The sequence below is a fragment of the Prorops nasuta genome, unplaced genomic scaffold (assembly GCF_024137725.1).
Source record: "Prorops nasuta isolate Cenicafe-Biocafe unplaced genomic scaffold, Cenicafe_Pnas_1.2 PNAS00003, whole genome shotgun sequence".
NCBI lineage: Eukaryota > Metazoa > Arthropoda > Insecta > Hymenoptera > Bethylidae > Prorops > Prorops nasuta.
In genome coordinates, this window is record NW_027116800.1 from 6,384,092 (window position 1) to 6,403,306 (window position 19,215).

The 19,215-nt window shown below is 37.2% G+C and overlaps 1 protein-coding gene across 2 annotated transcripts in view; it reads right to left on the reverse strand.

Moving 5' to 3' along the window:
• The window catches only part of Cow (Proteoglycan Cow), a 94,404-nt gene that overhangs the window by 4,364 nt on the left and 70,825 nt on the right, over positions 1–19,215 (reverse strand). Inside the window, exons 5-7 of one of the 2 annotated variants that reach the window (XM_066747504.1) lie at positions 12,060–12,205; positions 11,025–11,296; positions 353–584 (exon numbers count right to left, since the gene is read on the reverse strand). In XM_066747504.1, coding sequence (XP_066603601.1) covers positions 353–584; positions 11,025–11,296; positions 12,060–12,205 — 650 coding nt within the window. The remainder of the gene's footprint in view (positions 1–352; positions 585–11,024; positions 11,297–12,059; positions 12,206–19,215) is intronic. The other variant, XM_066747505.1, reaches the window with a different exon arrangement.

Below are 19,215 nucleotides of genomic sequence, written 5' to 3' on the forward strand. Positions count from 1 at the left end.
GCAAGTGGAACGTTAGATTCTAACGAGACAATTTCCAACTGGTACGAAACCGATCGTACGAAAGTCGGATGTCAGAGGAGTTTGAAACTAGCGTTCCTAGGATGTAATGTCCGGTCCATTCGTTCTCAACGATTATTCTCCCTCTGTGACCCAGTCTCCCCTTTCACTCTGCATCATCCACCACATAAGGCGAACCGTACAGTGCAGTCTCGTTGAGAATAAATTTTCTCTAATTCTACGAATAAACAATTCTAATCTATGGTGAATTCTTGTATTATGAAAATAACATTCAATGGAAAATCAATCTAAGGGACAATTGAATAAGAAAATAAGAAAAAAATTGCAAACGCACCTTTAGGTTTTGGATGCTGACGACGATGCTTGGCATCGGTCATTACAACGGAGAACCAGTCGAGAAGGCGATTGGCCATTGCGGGTTTCGATGACGGAGGACACTCTGCAGTATTACGATTTGTCTGGCTGTACGTTGACTTCAAAGGATTCGGAGTTTTACCGTCGGGTATCTCGTTACTCATTTCGTGCTTGTTGTCGAATCTGTCGTCGTACTTGCCCCCGTTCTGTAACTGCAAAGAAAATGTTTTTAAATTCTGAAGCAGGCCCAAGGTCAAAGGTCACAAAAAATTAATCGAAATCAGAATAGTTGAACTGGAGAACACTCGTATATAATTCAATTATTTCCGCATTTATTAATCAGATGCAGTTCTCCGAAATAGGATTTGGGTTTTCTTGCACCCTGTGGATTGTTTCGAAGATGGGGGTTTGGTTTTCTCGCTGGCGCCATCCACGTCGTCCTGGCTGGCATCGATCGGAGTCACGACTCTCTCGTTGCTAGACTTTCCTCAGGGGAAACTGAAGACGCGCAATAGTTTTATGCGAGAACACGAGAGTCACCAAACGCGAGTTATTATTATACAAATATCACGTGTCACCCTCGCTCGTCTATTAACGCGATGTAAAAGCTTCTTGGATCTCGAAATAGTCGAAATACTGGAAAATTGGAGCATCGGAATTACGACGATGACGGAGCGAACGATGGACTGGGCTTTGAAAAATGCATTTGGCAAATAGTTATTGCTCGACGCTTCGGTTGTACGGTTAATTCCGTAAGTACCGAGATGAATCGAGATCTGTCGTTGCGCATTACCTTCAATTTGCCTGACTCTTGTTCTCTCTCTCTCTCTCTCTCTCTCTCTCTCTCACCCCCCCCCCCCCCCCTGTCCATTATATTCGCGTGGTCCTATCCTCTTAATTATCATCTGGCTTCAATAGAACACGAATAATTGGCTACTAACTCCACCACCTTAATCCACGTATAATATAGGTACCATGCTCCTCTATCTACTACATCAATTTCCTCTGTTTGACCTTCAACCTTCTCGATTAAAACCGATTAATTTATACAAAGTAACTAATATACCATCGTAATAGAAATAATTATTACGCCGAGAATTTTCATGCAAATATATATCGAACATTTTTTTAATAATTTTGTTAACATTGGCTTGATTCATGTAGATTATTTATAAAAATTTTACTGACTCGTGTAGTTAAATTAAATGTAATATGTATAAAATTTTAGTTTTGCATAAAGATTTCTATAGTCTGATAATTATTATAGAAGATCCTTTGGATAAAATGATCGAGACCATGGACATAAAATCCTGTTTCACTGTGTAACTAAAAAAACAGATTAAATTTTTGTACAAATACATTTTTGAATGAAAATCGAAAAATGTTTGATAAAGGCTTTATGCTACAAAATTGAGATTTTTTCTAATTAGAAAGATGAATAGAGTATTTTGCTCATGTACTGGGATGTTTCATCCAGCGAACTTTATATACATCATCACTAAAATATCGTAAAATATTTCTAAAAAATTGTTCACCACAACTTTACCACTCGCAGTATGTGAAACACATTGGTGTTACAGCTACGAAGAGAAATTTCAATGATACGTTGTCGTTTGCACGAAAGAGATTAGTACTGTTAAATATACTCGTATATATATATATATATTTTATTCATGGAGATTATACATACTACTGTAAGCGATGCTGCAGGAACTTTTGATGAGCTTGTACACATAGAAGGATAGCACGGATTCTGGATTAGACAATATAATTAATGTATTCGGTAAATCCCTGCGGCATCGCTTCATAATCCGCGGAATCAATTAAGGATCCAGCATGAAAACTGCACCCTCCCTCCCTTGTCTCTTCAAACAGAATTTCATGTTATTGCTATTTCGACTGATAAACAAGACCATTTTAGCTCAGAAGCTACATTTTCCGATTGCGTGCTACAAGACTCTCAGAATTCGACAATTATCATTATATTTCTGATATATTTGATTAATACACACACACATTTCTTCAAAAATTTTGTTTTACTTATGTATTATTAATCTTGATTACAGTTTTTTAATACGTTTATTAGCAGAAATATTGCAGTAGATTTGAAAAAATTGCAGGTATTTGCGTGGTCTTCAGGGCTGGGAATTTTTGAGAGCGTAAAACTTGAAAGTCCAGGGCTGAAAATAAAACATTCGAGGAGTCTTTATGGCTAGTAGAGGGATGAAATATGACGACTGTCCGAGCATAACGGTAATAAAAGTCGGCGGTACCGTCGTGGAAACTAGTTTCTTTGACTATCGAACGTCACAAAAATGCTCATTTCGAGCGTCTTCCATGTGCCCCCTCCAAGCCTCACCCCCTTTAAACCACCCTGCTAAACTGCGATATATCATTGAGCCCTGCGAAGAGCCGGAAAAACACGCTGCGCCTATAAACTGATACTACCACTATCGTTCCTACGACAGTTTTTGCATCTGGATTAATGGCCAGTACTGACAGCATCCAGGAACTTTTGCAAATTTATTCAGCCTTCAAAAAGCGCCCTGATGCACCTTAGATATAATAAAATATGCGCATAAAATATCTATTTTATTCATGCATTCTGCCTCTAAAACTCTTTTTCCATAAAATCTCATGTTCTGTTATTATAATTCCTTTAAATATTTCAACACAGTACATGTAAAACTTTTTATATATTAACAAAATTATCTTTACTTGAATTGTGTAAAATGGACATTTTTAATGAATTGAAAAACACTTCTATTGCAGTAAGATTATCATCGTGTATAAGTTTAAAAGAAATTACAAAAAAATTTGAAGCATCTTTTTGATTTTCTATATTTTACGAGTTTCTCGATTTCCACTGGAAAGAGTATTGGAGGAAACAATAATATATATATATATATATATGTGTGTGTGTGTGTGTGTGTGTGTAAATAAATGGTATTCCTTTAATACATATTTTGTTGCGCTTCGCGTAGCTGAGAGAGCGGACCTTATTGGTAGATGGATGATTATATAAAAATTCGATATGTTCCATAGTCACTCAATTAATGCCATATTGTTATCTTATCTCCAAGTAGCATGGACAATGCGTCATCTAGAAGGAATTAACGAATCCTCTTCTCGGTAATTTTTTTTCGGAAATTTCTTCGAAACTTATTTAAGGAGGCCCATGACCTACTACAATAACCAACTATAAAAGAACTCAAGTTCTTTAGTACAGGCAGTATCTCATTATAGTATTTTCTTAAGAAACAGTTCAGTGAAACTTAAAAGGAATAGGTGATAATAAATAATTAATACAGATAAAGAATAAACTTTAAATGTCGTTTCATTGTTTACAATTGAGACTGTACTTAATTATTGTAATGCATTATATAGAAGAAAACCTTATAAAACTTTGTTTACAGAGAAACAATTTCTAGTTTATTGAGAGAGATAGAAAATTCTTAATAAAAAGTGAATTGTCATATATATATATATATATATATATATAAAGAAGAAAGGCTTTTAAAGCATTGGACTTTATTATTTTCAGTTTGAGTAAAAATTAAGTGAGTGTAATTAAAAGAAGTAGGGAAAGGGTGGCTGATCGAAATGAGTTGGGATTGCGAGCAGTAATAAAGTAATTGGTATAGGAGCACAGCATTTGGTGAATATTCATGTCAGTGGTGCTTTCCTCTAGTAGAAAAAGTCTGTTTGCAACAGAGCCGAATTAGCAGAGAAAAGTAGTATTTATTCCTTTGGAAAGCGCGCGGCGCGGCGGGCCTTGAATTAGTTATCGATCCGAAATCACCATAAGATACGTGCTTCACAATTTCTCTGGAGAAATTGCGCTTACCCAGGGGATTTTCATCATTCCCTTTCCTTTTTATATAGTATACCATCTGGATATTCATTTCCTTTTGAAATTTATTTTCCCTCTCTTTCTCTCCCTCCCGCTTATTTCAACCGTTTCAATTTTTCTACTTCTCGCACACTTTAATTCTCTTATTTAATTTTAATCGTCCCCCTTATCTTTCCTTCCTGCACCGCTTTTTTCTTCCACACTCACGAGATTTTCCCTCTATTTCTCAACTCATATTTTTCTTCTTCCTCTCTATTTCTCCAGCAGCTTCCTTCTTTCCTCTCATTAGTCGTGATTCTTCACTCAGCGCCACTTCCGCCACCATCGAAATTTAATTTCAACCTGTTCGAGTGACGTTTCTGAAAACTTTGGAAAGCCCCAAACCCCACGTCACGCCACACCAGACCACGCGGTTTCCCCATTAAGCTAGAAGCCCCACGGGGAATTTTAATGGGATTTTTTTTTCGACAAAAGTATCAGTCCGTTAAGAGCAATCTCCTGACTCGGGAAAGATAACAATTCCAGTCTGGACTGGATGCCACCAAGTCGGATTAATTCTTGAATAGTGAATCGAACAAACTCCCTGCTGGAAGAGGGATTTCACTAATGTTTTAACAGTGTACAACGAGATTCGATTTAGAACTAAATGGTTTATAAATAAAAATTTTGTAAACAACGACGAAAACGCTTTAAAAAGGACTTTCGTTTAAAACTTTACTGTTTCCTTCATTTGTATATTTTTTATTTGTTCAATGGGATAAACTTGCATGGCAAATGGTTCGTAAAACGAAGCTTTGTCACTGTAATTTTAATTACAACTCTGGATAATCACTCGTTCCTTTGGATTTCTTCCTGCTTGAGTTTCTTATGCGTTTTACAAGAGTATATCTTGATGGAGCTGGGGAAAAGGGGGAGGGGATATGCAAAATGAGAAAAGAAAATACCATTGGAGGATCGTGAAGCATCGAAGAAGAAGAAATTGGGTGGCGGAGAGGGGAGGGGGGGGGGGGGTGTAACAAGCACAATTGGAAGCTTTGCTAATTCTAACGGATAAGTAATTTAACTTTCGGCCAATTCCTGATCTTCTCAATTTGTATGCCGAGGGGAAGAAAACGCGAGGCCGAGTACACAGGGGAGTAAACAGAAAATGAAAAAGGGGAGGTGAACGTTGAAGTGCTGAAAATTAAAAATCGGATTACACAGGGGAGATTAGCTTTTGTTAAAAACGAACCTCGATTACGCGCAGTTCCAACCGAATTAATTCGCTCGGTGTTTTATAAAATTGATTAAAATTTCGAAAAGTAGTATGTGCCTCGGTTGAGCGGACGTATACATTGTGCCTTATATTTTTTCGTGGGGGGGGGGAGTAATGAGAAAGTGATAGATTTTTTTAATGAAATGGCTAATAACGGAAACCATCAGACTGGTGAAAAACGGGATGAAAAGTGGAAGCAAACAGCAGCATAAAATGGTGTGGTGTGCAATTAAAATGTTGAAGCCATTGGGTGTAGCACGTCGCGTTTGTAGTACTCGTAGCGATAATTGCTGGAGCTAGAAACAGGCTGGAAATAAATTACTACGGTTCCAGTACAGTCCCATTCGGCGTCGAAATAATGCGCCGGTCACTCGGCGCAGTCAGCCAATTAGTTAGTCATGATTTTCTACCATAAAACCTACGACTGCTACACCCAATTACCAATCTGTGTGCTTGAACAATTTCATAAACCTTCTTTTTTTTTTATTTATTTCTATTAAAATTCATGGCAGAATCCAAACAATTCACCGTCTACTCAATTATTGCGAATTAATCAGTCGTATGTTATTTTCTATTTTATTTCACAGACTGAAGCACCTTTAATAAAGATTAAACGTTTGTTCTCATTGTTAGAGGCTGTTAGTTTTATTTATGGTTGTTTCACGACTAACAATTAAGAACGAAACTATTTATACGTTTGACGAGTTGAATAAATTTAATTAACTAGAACATTCGTTACTTCCTCTTTCAATGAATAGAATACATCTTTTTAAGTCTGACCAGTTTTACAGTTTCACTACTTGGAACTGTTTTTACTCGTCCTATTGATTTTGTCTTACGATCTTCATTTTTAATTGTTAAAGGGCTTATCAGCATTATTTATGCTTGAATTACGACTGAAAATTATAAAGGAAGCTATTCATACAGTTGACGAGTTGAATAAATTTATTTAATTACATCATTTGTTATTCCCTATATCAATAAATAGAAAATACCTTTCCAAGGCTGACCAGTTTTACAGTTTCGCTACTCGGGACTCTTTTCACTTAACACTCGGATCTTCCCTTACCATTCTCATTTCAATCATCCTTCAAATGCATTCCTCTCACAGATTGGTCTTTCTCTCCTTAATCCCTTACTGCCTGCTTTCTCTGCAAATCCTCCCCCTTTTTTTTTATAATTACAGCACCTTATCAGAAAGAACCGAAAGATACTCATTCGTTTTATCTCACTTTTCATTTCGTTCCATTCCCGGCCAGCCATTCTTTTATTCCCAGCAAATTGCGAAATGCCTGCTATTATTTACGCTCCTTATTCAGTAATTCAGTGCCTTTTTATTTTCACGCTTTATTCTTTCGCCTCTTTTGATGCATTTTCGTTGTTTTCAATTGCATCAAATATCATTTATCTTTTTCACTAGCAGGTAATTAGTTATATCATCCTTTATTCATCGTACTTATTTATCGATTGCTTATCAAAGTATACAAATGAGTTACAAGTAGAAATTGTTGCAAAATTAGCGAGTGGTTATGGGTGCGAAGGAAGCTAAAAATTTAAACGTTTAATGGAATAAAATTTGCTGGTGAGATGGCTAGATTTTTCTTCGTGGTTCTTGTTGGACGAGGAACAAGGGATAGTATAGCTATATATATAGCCTTATTCGTTCTTTTTCACTTTCTCTCTCGTTACTTTACACTCCTTGCTAAATCCTTAGTCTCTCCTCCATCGACTTAATTAAATCTAAAGAACAGCTTAGTGTACAATTCCTTGTCATATAGTTATACACATTTCATCACTTTTTCTTCCAGTTTCTTGTCCAGTCCATCTTTTTTCTCGTAAAATCTGTAAATCCAGTAGCCAGTTATCCATTAATCAGTCCAGCTGCCCTTACTCGTATTATTCTTCCTGCACCTTGTACTATATTAATTTTATATTTCTTATGTATGACATTAAATAATCGATCAATTAAAATTAGCTCTGACCTGAGAAAGAACACAAAATATGTATTAGTTTCATCTTTTACGTACAGTTGCGCGAGAGAAATTATTTAAGAAAAGAAATAAAAAAAAAAAAAAGAAAAAAAAACAAAGAAAATTGTGACAATTACGGTTTAAGCTCTCGTTAGCCATTATTTCATTCGTGTTGTTAAAGTTTCATGTGGAATATCAAAGACAAACGTTTGCTTTACTTTGCGAGACGAGACGATGAAACGAGCAATAGCGAGAGAGTTCCATTTTGTCCTGGCTCATTTTTATTCCTTTTCCACCCACAGCCACTTATTATCTCTTAATCACACTTTCTGCAGCTTCCACTTCATCGAGCATTTTTATCATGCCCCATCCTGCCAGTTATTAAATTTAACAAATTTCTCTTTTCTCGCGAACCAAATAAAAGTTCACCTCTACTCGGAGGATTTAAAGAAAATGTTTCAATTATTTCTTCATTTATGCCCCAGCTTTAATCGAAAAACGACGAAAACTTTCACTCCACCTCCCTACAATTGGCCGCACTAATTTTTTCGTCAGACCAAATCTACTAATTATTGAAATTGCGATATAATATTTCTGTTTTGAAATAATTGATGTGGAATGGAGAGGTGGGGTTGTTTGGGGGAGAAAAGTGCAGCTTTGTGGGGGAATGGCGTCGAAAAGTTGTCGAGGTTCTCGTAATTTTCGGCGAATGGCGGCCGCGCCTTCGTCTACGGATCGATAAAGACAGCCGCCGGCGAGAAAACGTACGACGCAGTGATACGAGGGAAAAGGAATTGTGCAGCATAGTTTGATTTATGCCAAGAGCCCCTGATACTCTTTCCTTTTCCCGACGCCCTCCCAATTTCACCTACCCTGTCTCGCAATTCGCAAGTATTCTTACGTATCAGTACACCCTACCCCCCCCCCTCCTCCAACCCCTTTACTTATCGTCTCCCATTCCCCCTTCGCAAATATTTTCTCCAACAATTCATTTCTTACTTTTTATTCTAGATTTCTTCCTCGTCGACTCTCGCCAGCGCGACATTCCATCCTTCCAAGCCAGCAGCTTTTATTCCTGTCGGAGGAGAGAACCAACTGTTTTCTCAATTACATTTAGCATGTGTACCATGGCTCCACTAAGATTTCTCCGATTAATCAATGCTTCCTCGAGAAATTTGTCAAATTTCTCACAAACGTGCCTTATTCCATTCTCCGGCGAAACTTTCCACCAGGGTTCATCCGAATTCTCCACCTATCTCTACCAAAAACACTACAATTTTTCGTCCTCGTATATCTCGAACATTTCTATTTTTCACGACACCCAGTACTCTGCTCATCTATCACGTTCCACCACCCTTAATCATCTTCTCACTTTCAATACTGCTCTTTCACTTCCCTTTCTTCTCTCTGGTCTTTTGTTGTGATCCTCCAGCAGCTCAGTGGTATAAGTATATAACAAACAATTATCGTTACTTATTTATTCTCTCTTTCCTTACATTATATTAAAAGAGTAGTTTGCAAGATTTTTCGCCAATTTTCTTGTCCAAACTGAGAAAAATTTTGCAACTGGTAAACACATTTCTCTTTTCGATAACGAACCAAATTTATTCGTACAACGAGCCAAGTTATTGACGTAATTTATCGCGAGGAAATTTCTCATTTCAATAAAAGTTGTCCACTGTAAAACGAAAAATGTTTATCGGTTACAAAATTTATCCTAGTGGACATTTTATCGTCGTTTTCTCAAACCATGTTCTTACTACTTTTCCCCACTATCCTTACACAGTCTACTTATATGTACACACCACAACCTTTCCATGAACTCACGCACATAACGCACAATTATCATCCCGCAATTCTTCCCTCATTTTCTTATCACGCACCAAGAAGAGAGTAACTGGTAAGATTTTTGCCAACTTTTCTGTCCTGCACACTTTATCACCGCATCTCCTTCAAGCATTTTCTTGCAGTTTTATCTCTCACTCCAGCTCATTCACCGTTTCCCCCTTAAATCTCTCCCTTTCTTATCGTCCTCCCAGTCCCCTCCTTTTTCTCCCAAGTCGACCCGCATGCTTCTTCTTCTTCCACTCGGTTCCCCACGTGACGGACCAAAAGTCTTGGGTAAAAACCTTACGCACATCGGGCAGTTCGCGCAGAGTCGGTTGAAAATGGTTGGCAAGGAAACTATTGGCTTGGTTCATCGGGACCGGAAATTGGCCTGTTGCCGGTAAATCACATCTATGAACGAGCTGCGGTAACGCGTATACGTACCTCGGGAATTTATAATGCGCCGTGGGGAATCCCCTCTGGACTCGCCCCAACTTGTTTTTGCGTCTGGCCATAGATACGCCAACTTCCCTGTGGACCAACGATCGTTCTCCGAATCTTTCGAATCTATTCCGGAGAATCGTTGACGTTGTATATACAGAGAGAAGATCGCTGATAAAAGGGAAGAGTCTTCTCGCGCGCGGCCCTATTCCCGAGGAAAACTCGTGCTTCGAAGACGCTAAAGGGTGGAGGCTTAAGTTTCACAGAGTGCAGCATTAAGGGGGAAGAGAGAAAAGGTGGTCTTGGCCAGGATTCAGGGTTATTCGAAATTGCTGAGTATCAATGGGTCTATATACTGCAGCTGGCCAAGTGCTGCTTTCTTAACAATCCTTCCACTCGCCCTTTCACTATACACCCTCATCTTCCGTATTTTATCTATTTTTCTATCACCATATCGAAACATTTTTTTCTTCTCTAATTTCATTGCAATTTTTGCTTATCTGCACATTTATCGTTTTCACGTTTGGTCCAGCAACGGATAAGTATAACGTTGATTTTTTTTTCTCTTTATTTCAATATCTTAATTTGAATCTAACCTTTTGTTGCTCTTTGTTCGCATCACTCCTGTCCTCTGCGCGACTGCCCCCTTTTCATATTTATTCTCGCTCGAATGGCAAGAAACGTGACACACGTGACTGCTCCAAGCGAAATTCCACGTGGAAAGCGTTTCTCGTTAAAAGGCTAGCCGCAGAGCTTTCTATATCCTGGCTTTATATTAATCAAGTATTATGTTAATCATCACTTTTGCCTTTGTGAAGCGTTGATGTGCTTTATGATTCAACGTCATAAACACTGCAGCTCGTGCCAACCGTTGTAATAGCTACTCCAATATACCTTTGAAAACCTCACTGCTCGAGAACCTCTCTTTTCAAACATTTTTTCCCCCTTTTTTATAAATCGATTCCAATGACCAGTGAACGTGGGATTTAAGAGTTTGTTGGAGTGCTTAAAAACGAGTTTTTTTATTTGTATAAAAGAATCAGGTGAAATGGTTGAGGTATAGCGAAGATTTAATTCACGTATTACTGTAAATGACTGATTGGATCGTGCAAATAAAAGAATTTCAAGTAAAAATTGAATTTCTTATAGAAAAAGAAGAATTAACCTCTCATTATTATAGAAACCTGTGTTAAAATAATTGGAACATAGTCGACGTTTAATCTAATTCTTATTACATTGTAAACGATTTAATTTGATCGTAGAAATAATAAATGAGTTTCAAGTGGAAAGCACTGGAAGAGCTTACCTTATCTCGCTTGGTGTATTTCAGGTATTGATAGTGATGGTTGTCGTAATTGAAATCCCTTGGCGTAAGAGTAATGTCCCGGTTCCTACCAGATCTTCCCAGCATCTTTTGTCGCTGCAATTGCATCTTCTTGTTGTGCTGTGCTCGCAATTGATCTGCGAATCGGTGATAATAGGCCTTTTTTGATTCACTTTTCCAACCGTGTGGTTGCGATTTGTACGCTTTGTACGCTTTGTACGATTTGTGCGGTTTGTACGGAGTCCTTGCAACAACTGGATAAAAATCAAATTCTTCATATGGAACTTGCCCGATTGATCAATTGCGTTAGTACCTCACCAGAAATAAAATCCCACGAATGTGAATAATTTTGAGAGTTAAAGCCATAAAAAACTGCTTCGCAGTTTTCTTAATTACTCTTTTTACCACTTACAATAGAATTTGGAGCTTGAACAAAAATATACCAAATGAATAGAGGGTTAATATGCTTCTCTCTCTCTCTCTCGATAGATTTTTTATGAAAAAAAAAAAAAACGAGAGATATATATATACACATAGGGTTGTTCAGATAAAACAAATCAGATCATGGCCATAAAATGCTGTTTAACTTCGTGACAAGAAGAAATAGAAATTTTTGCCATAAGAATGTTTTGAACGCAAATCAAACGCACAAATCAAAAGACGCTCCAAAAAGGTCTTATAGCAAAAATTGCTATCTCTTCTAGTTACGGAGTTAAACAGCATTTTACGTGAATGGTCTGATTCGTTTTATCTGAAGAACCCTACAAATAGACATATAAATATAGATAGAAAAATAGTTTGAGTGGTTAGAGCAGATTTATGTTAAATGTTAAAGAAAGTGAAGAAAATCTACAGGAGATGAATTCGATTTTCACCCAATTGCAGAAAGGACCAGTGTGTTAAATAACAGAGATTAGAAAGCTTACGATAATTTCAACACTATCGCGTTTCATGCAAAGTACATAGCGTGTTAGTAATGTTTCGTTATCGAAGCAAATCTGTTAGTTTTCAGCTCACCTTTGCAAGGACAGAAATCCCTGCATGCAATTCGAACCGAGGTATGATGAATGCAGTTATGATATTCCAAACGACAAGGCGAGCTGTAAGTTCGATTGTCATTTCCGCAAAGGAATGTTGGTTTCACCACTGGGCATGGCTGGCATCTGTAACACACATACGGAGAATTTCTATAGAGATAAATCGAGATTAGATTTGATAGACAGCCGGCTATTTCGAGCAGGAGTCGTGTAAAAACCGACGTGGCACAACCCAAGTCGAGCTGCATTTTCCATGTAAACGGATTTCTTGCCTGGTAAGTTTGCTGATAAAGGCATTAAATTAGCCTAATTACTGCGCTCCACCCACTCTAAATTATAATTATACTCTTTATGCACGCCCTCGGAAAATCTGGCGAATCATTGCGCAAAACAAGAAATGCTGAGGGATGCGAGAGTGAAAAAAGGGTCGAAATAGGGATCGAGGTCTACAGGGACCCTTCTTGTTATTACTTTGTACAACATGTGAAGCAATTACCACAAAATTTCATCGAGTTCTCCTGTACACCCCCCCCCCCTTCCCCTATAGTATTCCATCTCTTGAATATTAGAGCACAAAAATTAATACGACGAATCTTCTAAAATTTTAAATATTGTTTTATTCATTGTGTTTCGTTACGAATTGTCTCAGCAATTATTCATTATAATTTTGTTTCTCTCTATTAATTCATTTGATCGTATTTCATTATATATATATATATATATATATCGTTATTTAATAAACCCGCAAGATACAGTTGTTTACGTCGAAATTACAAGATTCATTGGTGAGTTGGATAATTTCTAGCAGCCAGTGAAGCTGTCCATTTTCGTTAGCCAAAGTGATGGAAGGTGGAACGAGAGTTGATGCTATATTACCAGTTGGGCTTGATCTTTTAGCCCCAACGTTTCTCGGTAGTTCGCGAGAAGTTGGAAACTTTTGGCAACGTAAAACATTATACCCATCTTCCTGCTCTTTTCGTTAACCCTTCTTGCCATTGCAATTCCATTCATTCCAGATAAATACGAGGTGGGAAAACACTTGGAGGATATTATAAAACAGCAAGAACCAGGTGATTATTGAACGAAGGATGGGTAAATTTATTCTTAATAGATGCAGGTCATTATTTTTATAACAATTAATATTTATAGAGTGAAAAGAGCACTGTGTGTAAGAGAGACTCTATATACATATTTATCTTATGAAGAAAAAGTGTGACTGAGCAGAAAGAAAGTTGACTGTTTATTCGACCACAGCTCCATTGGTTATTTTTGCGATTTTGCAAATCTTTTCTTTCTCTCCTCTTCCTTTCCTCAAAGTTTTCAGGAACAGCAGTCCCCACTGTTCTACATGGCTGCCTTATATTTTTCTTCTTATCCTGGTCGCTTAATTTTATTCCGGACTTCCTGCAACTTCATCCACTCTTTAACCTTTATACGTCTTCCGGATCTGCATTTTCATCCCCAGGCTCGATAAACAGTGCCATTTACAAGCTCGACGAACACAATGGTGCTCATAGTCCTTTCCACGGTTGTGGTTGTGGCTATACACTACCCGAGCAGGAGCAAGAGAGACAGAGAGAGAGAGAGAGAGAGAGAGAGAGTGGAGGACTTTCGAAACTTCATGGGCCACCTTCTCAAAACTCATTTATCCTCGACGTCAGGAACTTTGCAATTTTCGAGGAATAACCCGAACTGAGCTGATTTGGCTTCGCAAGCTGAGAAAACTGTCCCATTAGTTTATTATCCCCCGGAATAATATATACTGTATATAGATCCGATGGAGATATTTAACGGTAGACGATGATCCTATTAAAATACTCATTTGAATCGTTCCATTTCATTGGGTCGTTTAAACCATTTGGCAAATTTACTCGAATTTCAATTGGCATGCAGCAGATCTGCTTGAAAATTATTGGATTAATTAGTGTTAAAAAGTGCAGAGTGTGTTTGTGCTAAATGCATATCATAGCCAATGTGGGCAAATTGCATTATTTGCTTAACTTGATAATAAGAGAGGCTGGCAGGAGTAAGCTGGCTTTCACGATACAGCGAGTCAGCGATAATCCATCATTAACGTAGCTGTCGATTAGGTTTCCACTCTGGTTCAACGATCTACACACTCCACTCTATTATACTGCACCAATTTTTGTACATAAAAATTGGATGCTCTCGAAGCAATGAAATTATTAACCTAAGAGAAGAAATAAATTTCTCAACTTTAAACTCGTTACAACGAACTTTCGTTGGATTCTCTCATTAAACGTCACTTTGATTTCATTACGAGTCCTTTCAGAGCCTGCCATTCATATTGAATGCAATTTTAATGCAATTTACCAAGTAAATTGACTCGGTTGTTCCATATGAAAGATCTCGCCACTGGATTACAAATTACTGGTGAAAATGTGCTGGAAAGAACTTTGGACCAGCTTAAAAAAGATTGCCGAGCGAACAGTCTGATGAATGGAGAATAATTTCGATTCTTACGATATGAAAGCATTTGAACTTTCGGGGCTAGAAATTGCTTTCGGAGCGGTCGACGTTCAATGATCGTTTGCCTTTCGAATACCGTTGCTCCCCTTCACCAACAAGAACCTTTAACATCGCGAGAGTACAGCGCGTTATATATATATATATATATATAGTCTTTGGTGAGGGAATCCATGAAATTATTAATCGACAAGGCGTAGGTAAAGATAGATATTCAAAAGAAATATTGAGCAAAAATGACAGAGAATTGTTATAGTAACCAAGAGAGACCAATCCCTGACTGTTTAAATATAAGTATAAACGATCGAGTAAATGATCGAATAATTGACTATTATACATGATAAAGTAACCAAGTAGAATTCATGGTGATATTTACTGAGAATTTCTTTTCACGATGATGATTGAATCACTCGTATAGTCCTCTCTGAGACGAATCGACCAGGTGAATGTTTATATGGGTAGATTAATTTTCTTCGTGAAAGATTTTATGTGTGCCAGAGGAGAGGAATGATTAACGAGTGGCAAAATAGCGAGGTAGATGAGATCGAAGCTGTAATAAGTATAGACCGAGGGAGAAGGTTCCGTGTCGCAGTCAGTTGAGTTCAGTCGAGTTCAGCCGAGTAGTACAAGCATTCCGTTTTAATTGCACGAACGAAGCTCCTGCCGGTCTGCCAGCTTGTGTGTTTGCTTATAATTAACGGTGCGCCGCCGTTGGTGTGGTACTTTGTGAATTAAAACTTCAATACCCCTCGAACCACCGGCGCTACTTCGTTCCTCTTATATCACACTCCCCCCTCCCCCCTTCCATTTCTACCCCCATCCATTTATCACCCCTCCCATTTACATCCGTCCATCCGTTCGTTCGATCCAAACCACATTTTCAGCAGAGCTCTGTACCTGGAAAAACCTGTGACGACGCGACGCCTCGCCCGCGAATCCGATCCGAATCACCCTCGCTCATTTGCTTAATTAATTTTCTTATCAATTAAATGCGAATTTGCGCCCTTCAGCCAATTGGTAGATTTTAATCGCAGACCCCCACCCACAGTCGTCGATGAAATTTAACTCGGAGGTGTGATCGAGGGATTTATTTTTCCAGCGGACGTTGAAGGGAAAATTATAGGGTTTAAGGACTTATCGGCGTAAATTGCAGCGGATTAATTTTCTCAGGAATTAATTAGTAATTGTTCTCCTTTCAACCAATCCATTTCTCCTTTAATATATTTTATTATTGAATCTCCAGTGTCGATGAAATTTCATTTAGGGGTGATAGAAGGATTTTTTTTAACGGATATTAAAGTAAGAATTATTACAGGATTTAAAGACTTATATACCGGGCATAAATTGTACCGGATTAATTTCCTTACGAATTAATTAGTCATTTTTCTCCACGGCTAATTGATTTCTAGTGGAATATATATTGTGTTACTCGATCTCCATGCAACGATGAAACTCCAGGGGTTTATCTTTTAACGAATATATGGAAGTGGAAATCAAAATTTAAGGTACATATCTGCAAAAATTGCACTGGATTAATTTTTTCCTAATAATTAAATTAAACATTAATTATTCTTTTCATCTAGCTAATTTTCGCTCCGTGCAATATATATTTCAATATTCCTTCTCCAGTCATCCATCAACTTTAACTTAAAGGTAATACATGTATGATAAGGTGACGTAATTTTTAACGAACGTATGAGAATTATATCTTAAAATTATTATTATCGACACTACAAACTGCAGCATCGATTCGCGAAATTAATTTCGGAATGGTAAAGTATGTGTAATAAAATGATAACACAAGGTCACGTGCTTTATCAATGGAAAAAGTTCAATCAGGCCCGACACAGTGGCGTTTGGTGATTTTTCGACTCCTCGAAAAATATTGTTTCCCATCGTCTCCCGACGTCCTTTGTTACGAACGGCATGGGATTGAAATACAAACTTTTGGCGTTTGCTCCTCGGCTGGTATTGATCGATGAGACTGGATCGAATTACATTTCGCATTCATGGAATTCCATCGAGCCCGCGTAAATCAAAAGTTCGCGGCACTTTCGACAACATTTGTGCGAATCTGCCAGCCCATTTTTCCAAAACTCATTTTTCCTTTTCTCCGGTTCCGTTTTTTGCCAATAAAACTACTGCAACTTCTCCAAGCGACACGATTATCTCGCTAACAATGATAAATCAAGAGTGGGGGGGGGGGGGGGGATATATCTGATAATAAAATAAAAATATATGTATATATAGAATTAAAAAAAAAATAAATAAAAATAGATGGACTTTGCGAAAGAATATTTATAAAGCAGCAGTTTCCCCGCGGAAGAAAACGTGCATCTCGATAAGGAGACAGAAATAAATGACGAAGGGTAAGGTGAGAGTGAGAAATCTGAGAGAAACTGTCACTCATAGATAAAAAGGTTAAACGATAGTGTTGAAAGATGCTAAGAAATGTTCTCTTCGTCTCTACCCCTCGTTCGTGCTTGCTTTCTAAATAAAGCCATTTCGTAAAATACATATTTAACGAAAATGTAAAAGCAGATATGACATGAAATTTGTGGCGAGCTTTGGAAGAAAACAGAATAAATGCATTTTTATGAAAAGTGTTGTATCAGTGGCGGTTACAGGTTAATTTTTTAATGCAGTACATCACATAAAGCGAGGAAATTTTAGCGAAGCCGAATAATGAAATTTTGTTGATTCAGTTTTGTTCGAAACTACTTGGTTTTTATGACGTATTTTACCCGACAAACCGACAACCGCAGCTGATATCACGGTCTCATAAAAATGGATTTATTCGGTTTTGCTCGAAAGCTCCTCATTTATAGAATCGTATATAACATTAGAGAATCCTCCTCGATAAAAGTGATTTTAAAGTACACGTTTGTATATTAAGATTTCTACAGTTTTCAGTGGATTTACATGCGATTGCAGGCAATTTAAATTTTCTGGAAGAGCCATGTAAAGGAAAAAAGTAGTGTATATATATATATATATATATGTAGGCTATAGGTATAACGAAGCCATTTCGAATTCACCGAGAGTATTGGCACATTCATGAGCAGCCAATACACTCCTCGTCTCTCTCTCTCTCTCTCTCTCTCTATGTTTATTCCTACCTCTTGCACGTTCGACGAATCCTAGAATTAGACACCCACCCCGAAACGTGTTACACCGCTGTTGAAACTGTTTAGAGGCCCATCGATAACCAAATTCCATCTACGCTTCGTGTTGCCTTGGATTTGCAAAGATTTATCGCGTATAAATGATAGTCGATGGTAAAATTTCATTGATTCGTCGCGTAATAATTGATTTGGATCTGTCGGCACGGATGAGAATAGTTACATTTATTTTTTCTTTCTGAATTATTCAAGTTTGAAACTTTCAAGTAGTATAATCAATGACTTGTCATACACAGAAATTCCACTTATGATTCGTGTTACTTTGAACTTGTTGAGATTATTCGCATGTAATTGATATAGTTGATTAATAAAATTTAATTAAATCGTCCAGTAATAATTGATATTAAGTCAGCAAAATTGTTAGAAGTAATGCTTTAAAAAGTTATTTATCTTTGAGATTATTAAAGTTGGAAGTAGGATAATTAACACTTTTTCAAATACAGAAGTTCCACCTACGCTCCATGTTACTGTGGACTTGTAGAGATTACTTGCACATAGTTGATTAATAAAATTTCATTAATTCATCAAGTAATAAGTGATTTGGATTTGTCAAAATTGTTGGGGAAAGTTACTTGATTTTTTTTTTTTTCAAAATTAGTAAAGTTTCAAACTTTGAAGTAGCATAATCAGTGCTTTGTCACATTCAAAAGTTCCATCTGCGCTCCATGTTACTTTGGGCTTGCAGAGATTCCTTGCACATAATCAATATAGTTTATTAATAGAATTTAATTAATTGATTCAGTATAATAATTAATCTAAAATTCACAAGAACGTTACAAGAATTTATTTAACAAATTTGTTTATTCTCAAGACTATATTAAAGTTCAAAATAGCATAATTAGTACTTTCCACATATAAAAGTTTCACCTATATCTATATGCTGCTTGTTACTTTGAACATGCAGAGATTAATTGCATAAAAGCGTAATAACTGAGTAATAAAAGTTCATCGATTCGTCGAGTAATAATTGATCTAAACCTGAGAATACTGTTAAAAGAAGCAGTTTGAAAAATTTGTTTATCTTCAAGATTATTGAAGTTGGAAGTAGCATAATTAGTACTTTGCCACATAAAAAGATTATGCAAATGGGCAAGCCTGTATTGTTAAGGATCGACAAGTTTTTTCGCAGCCCAATTACAAACTACCGTAAACTCTATTAATTATGGAAGCGCCAAGTTGGACGAAATTGTAATAAGGACTAGGTTTCCACAAGGGTTACGTTTTTTTTTCTTTACATCTTTGCAGCTTCGAAGACGAATTCGAGTTAGCGAAGTATCCGACGCGAATAGGTTTAATGGTTTTTCGTTCTGGCATTCTCGCATTACAGCGACAAAGGAAAAGTTTCCACGAACAAAAGTGCAGCAGCAGATACTGGCTATAGCAAAACTTTTGCCTTTCCCACGAGAATGTATTCGACGACTTTGGCAACGTTAAAAGATTATGGGTTAAAAGCCACGCATTCTGAAA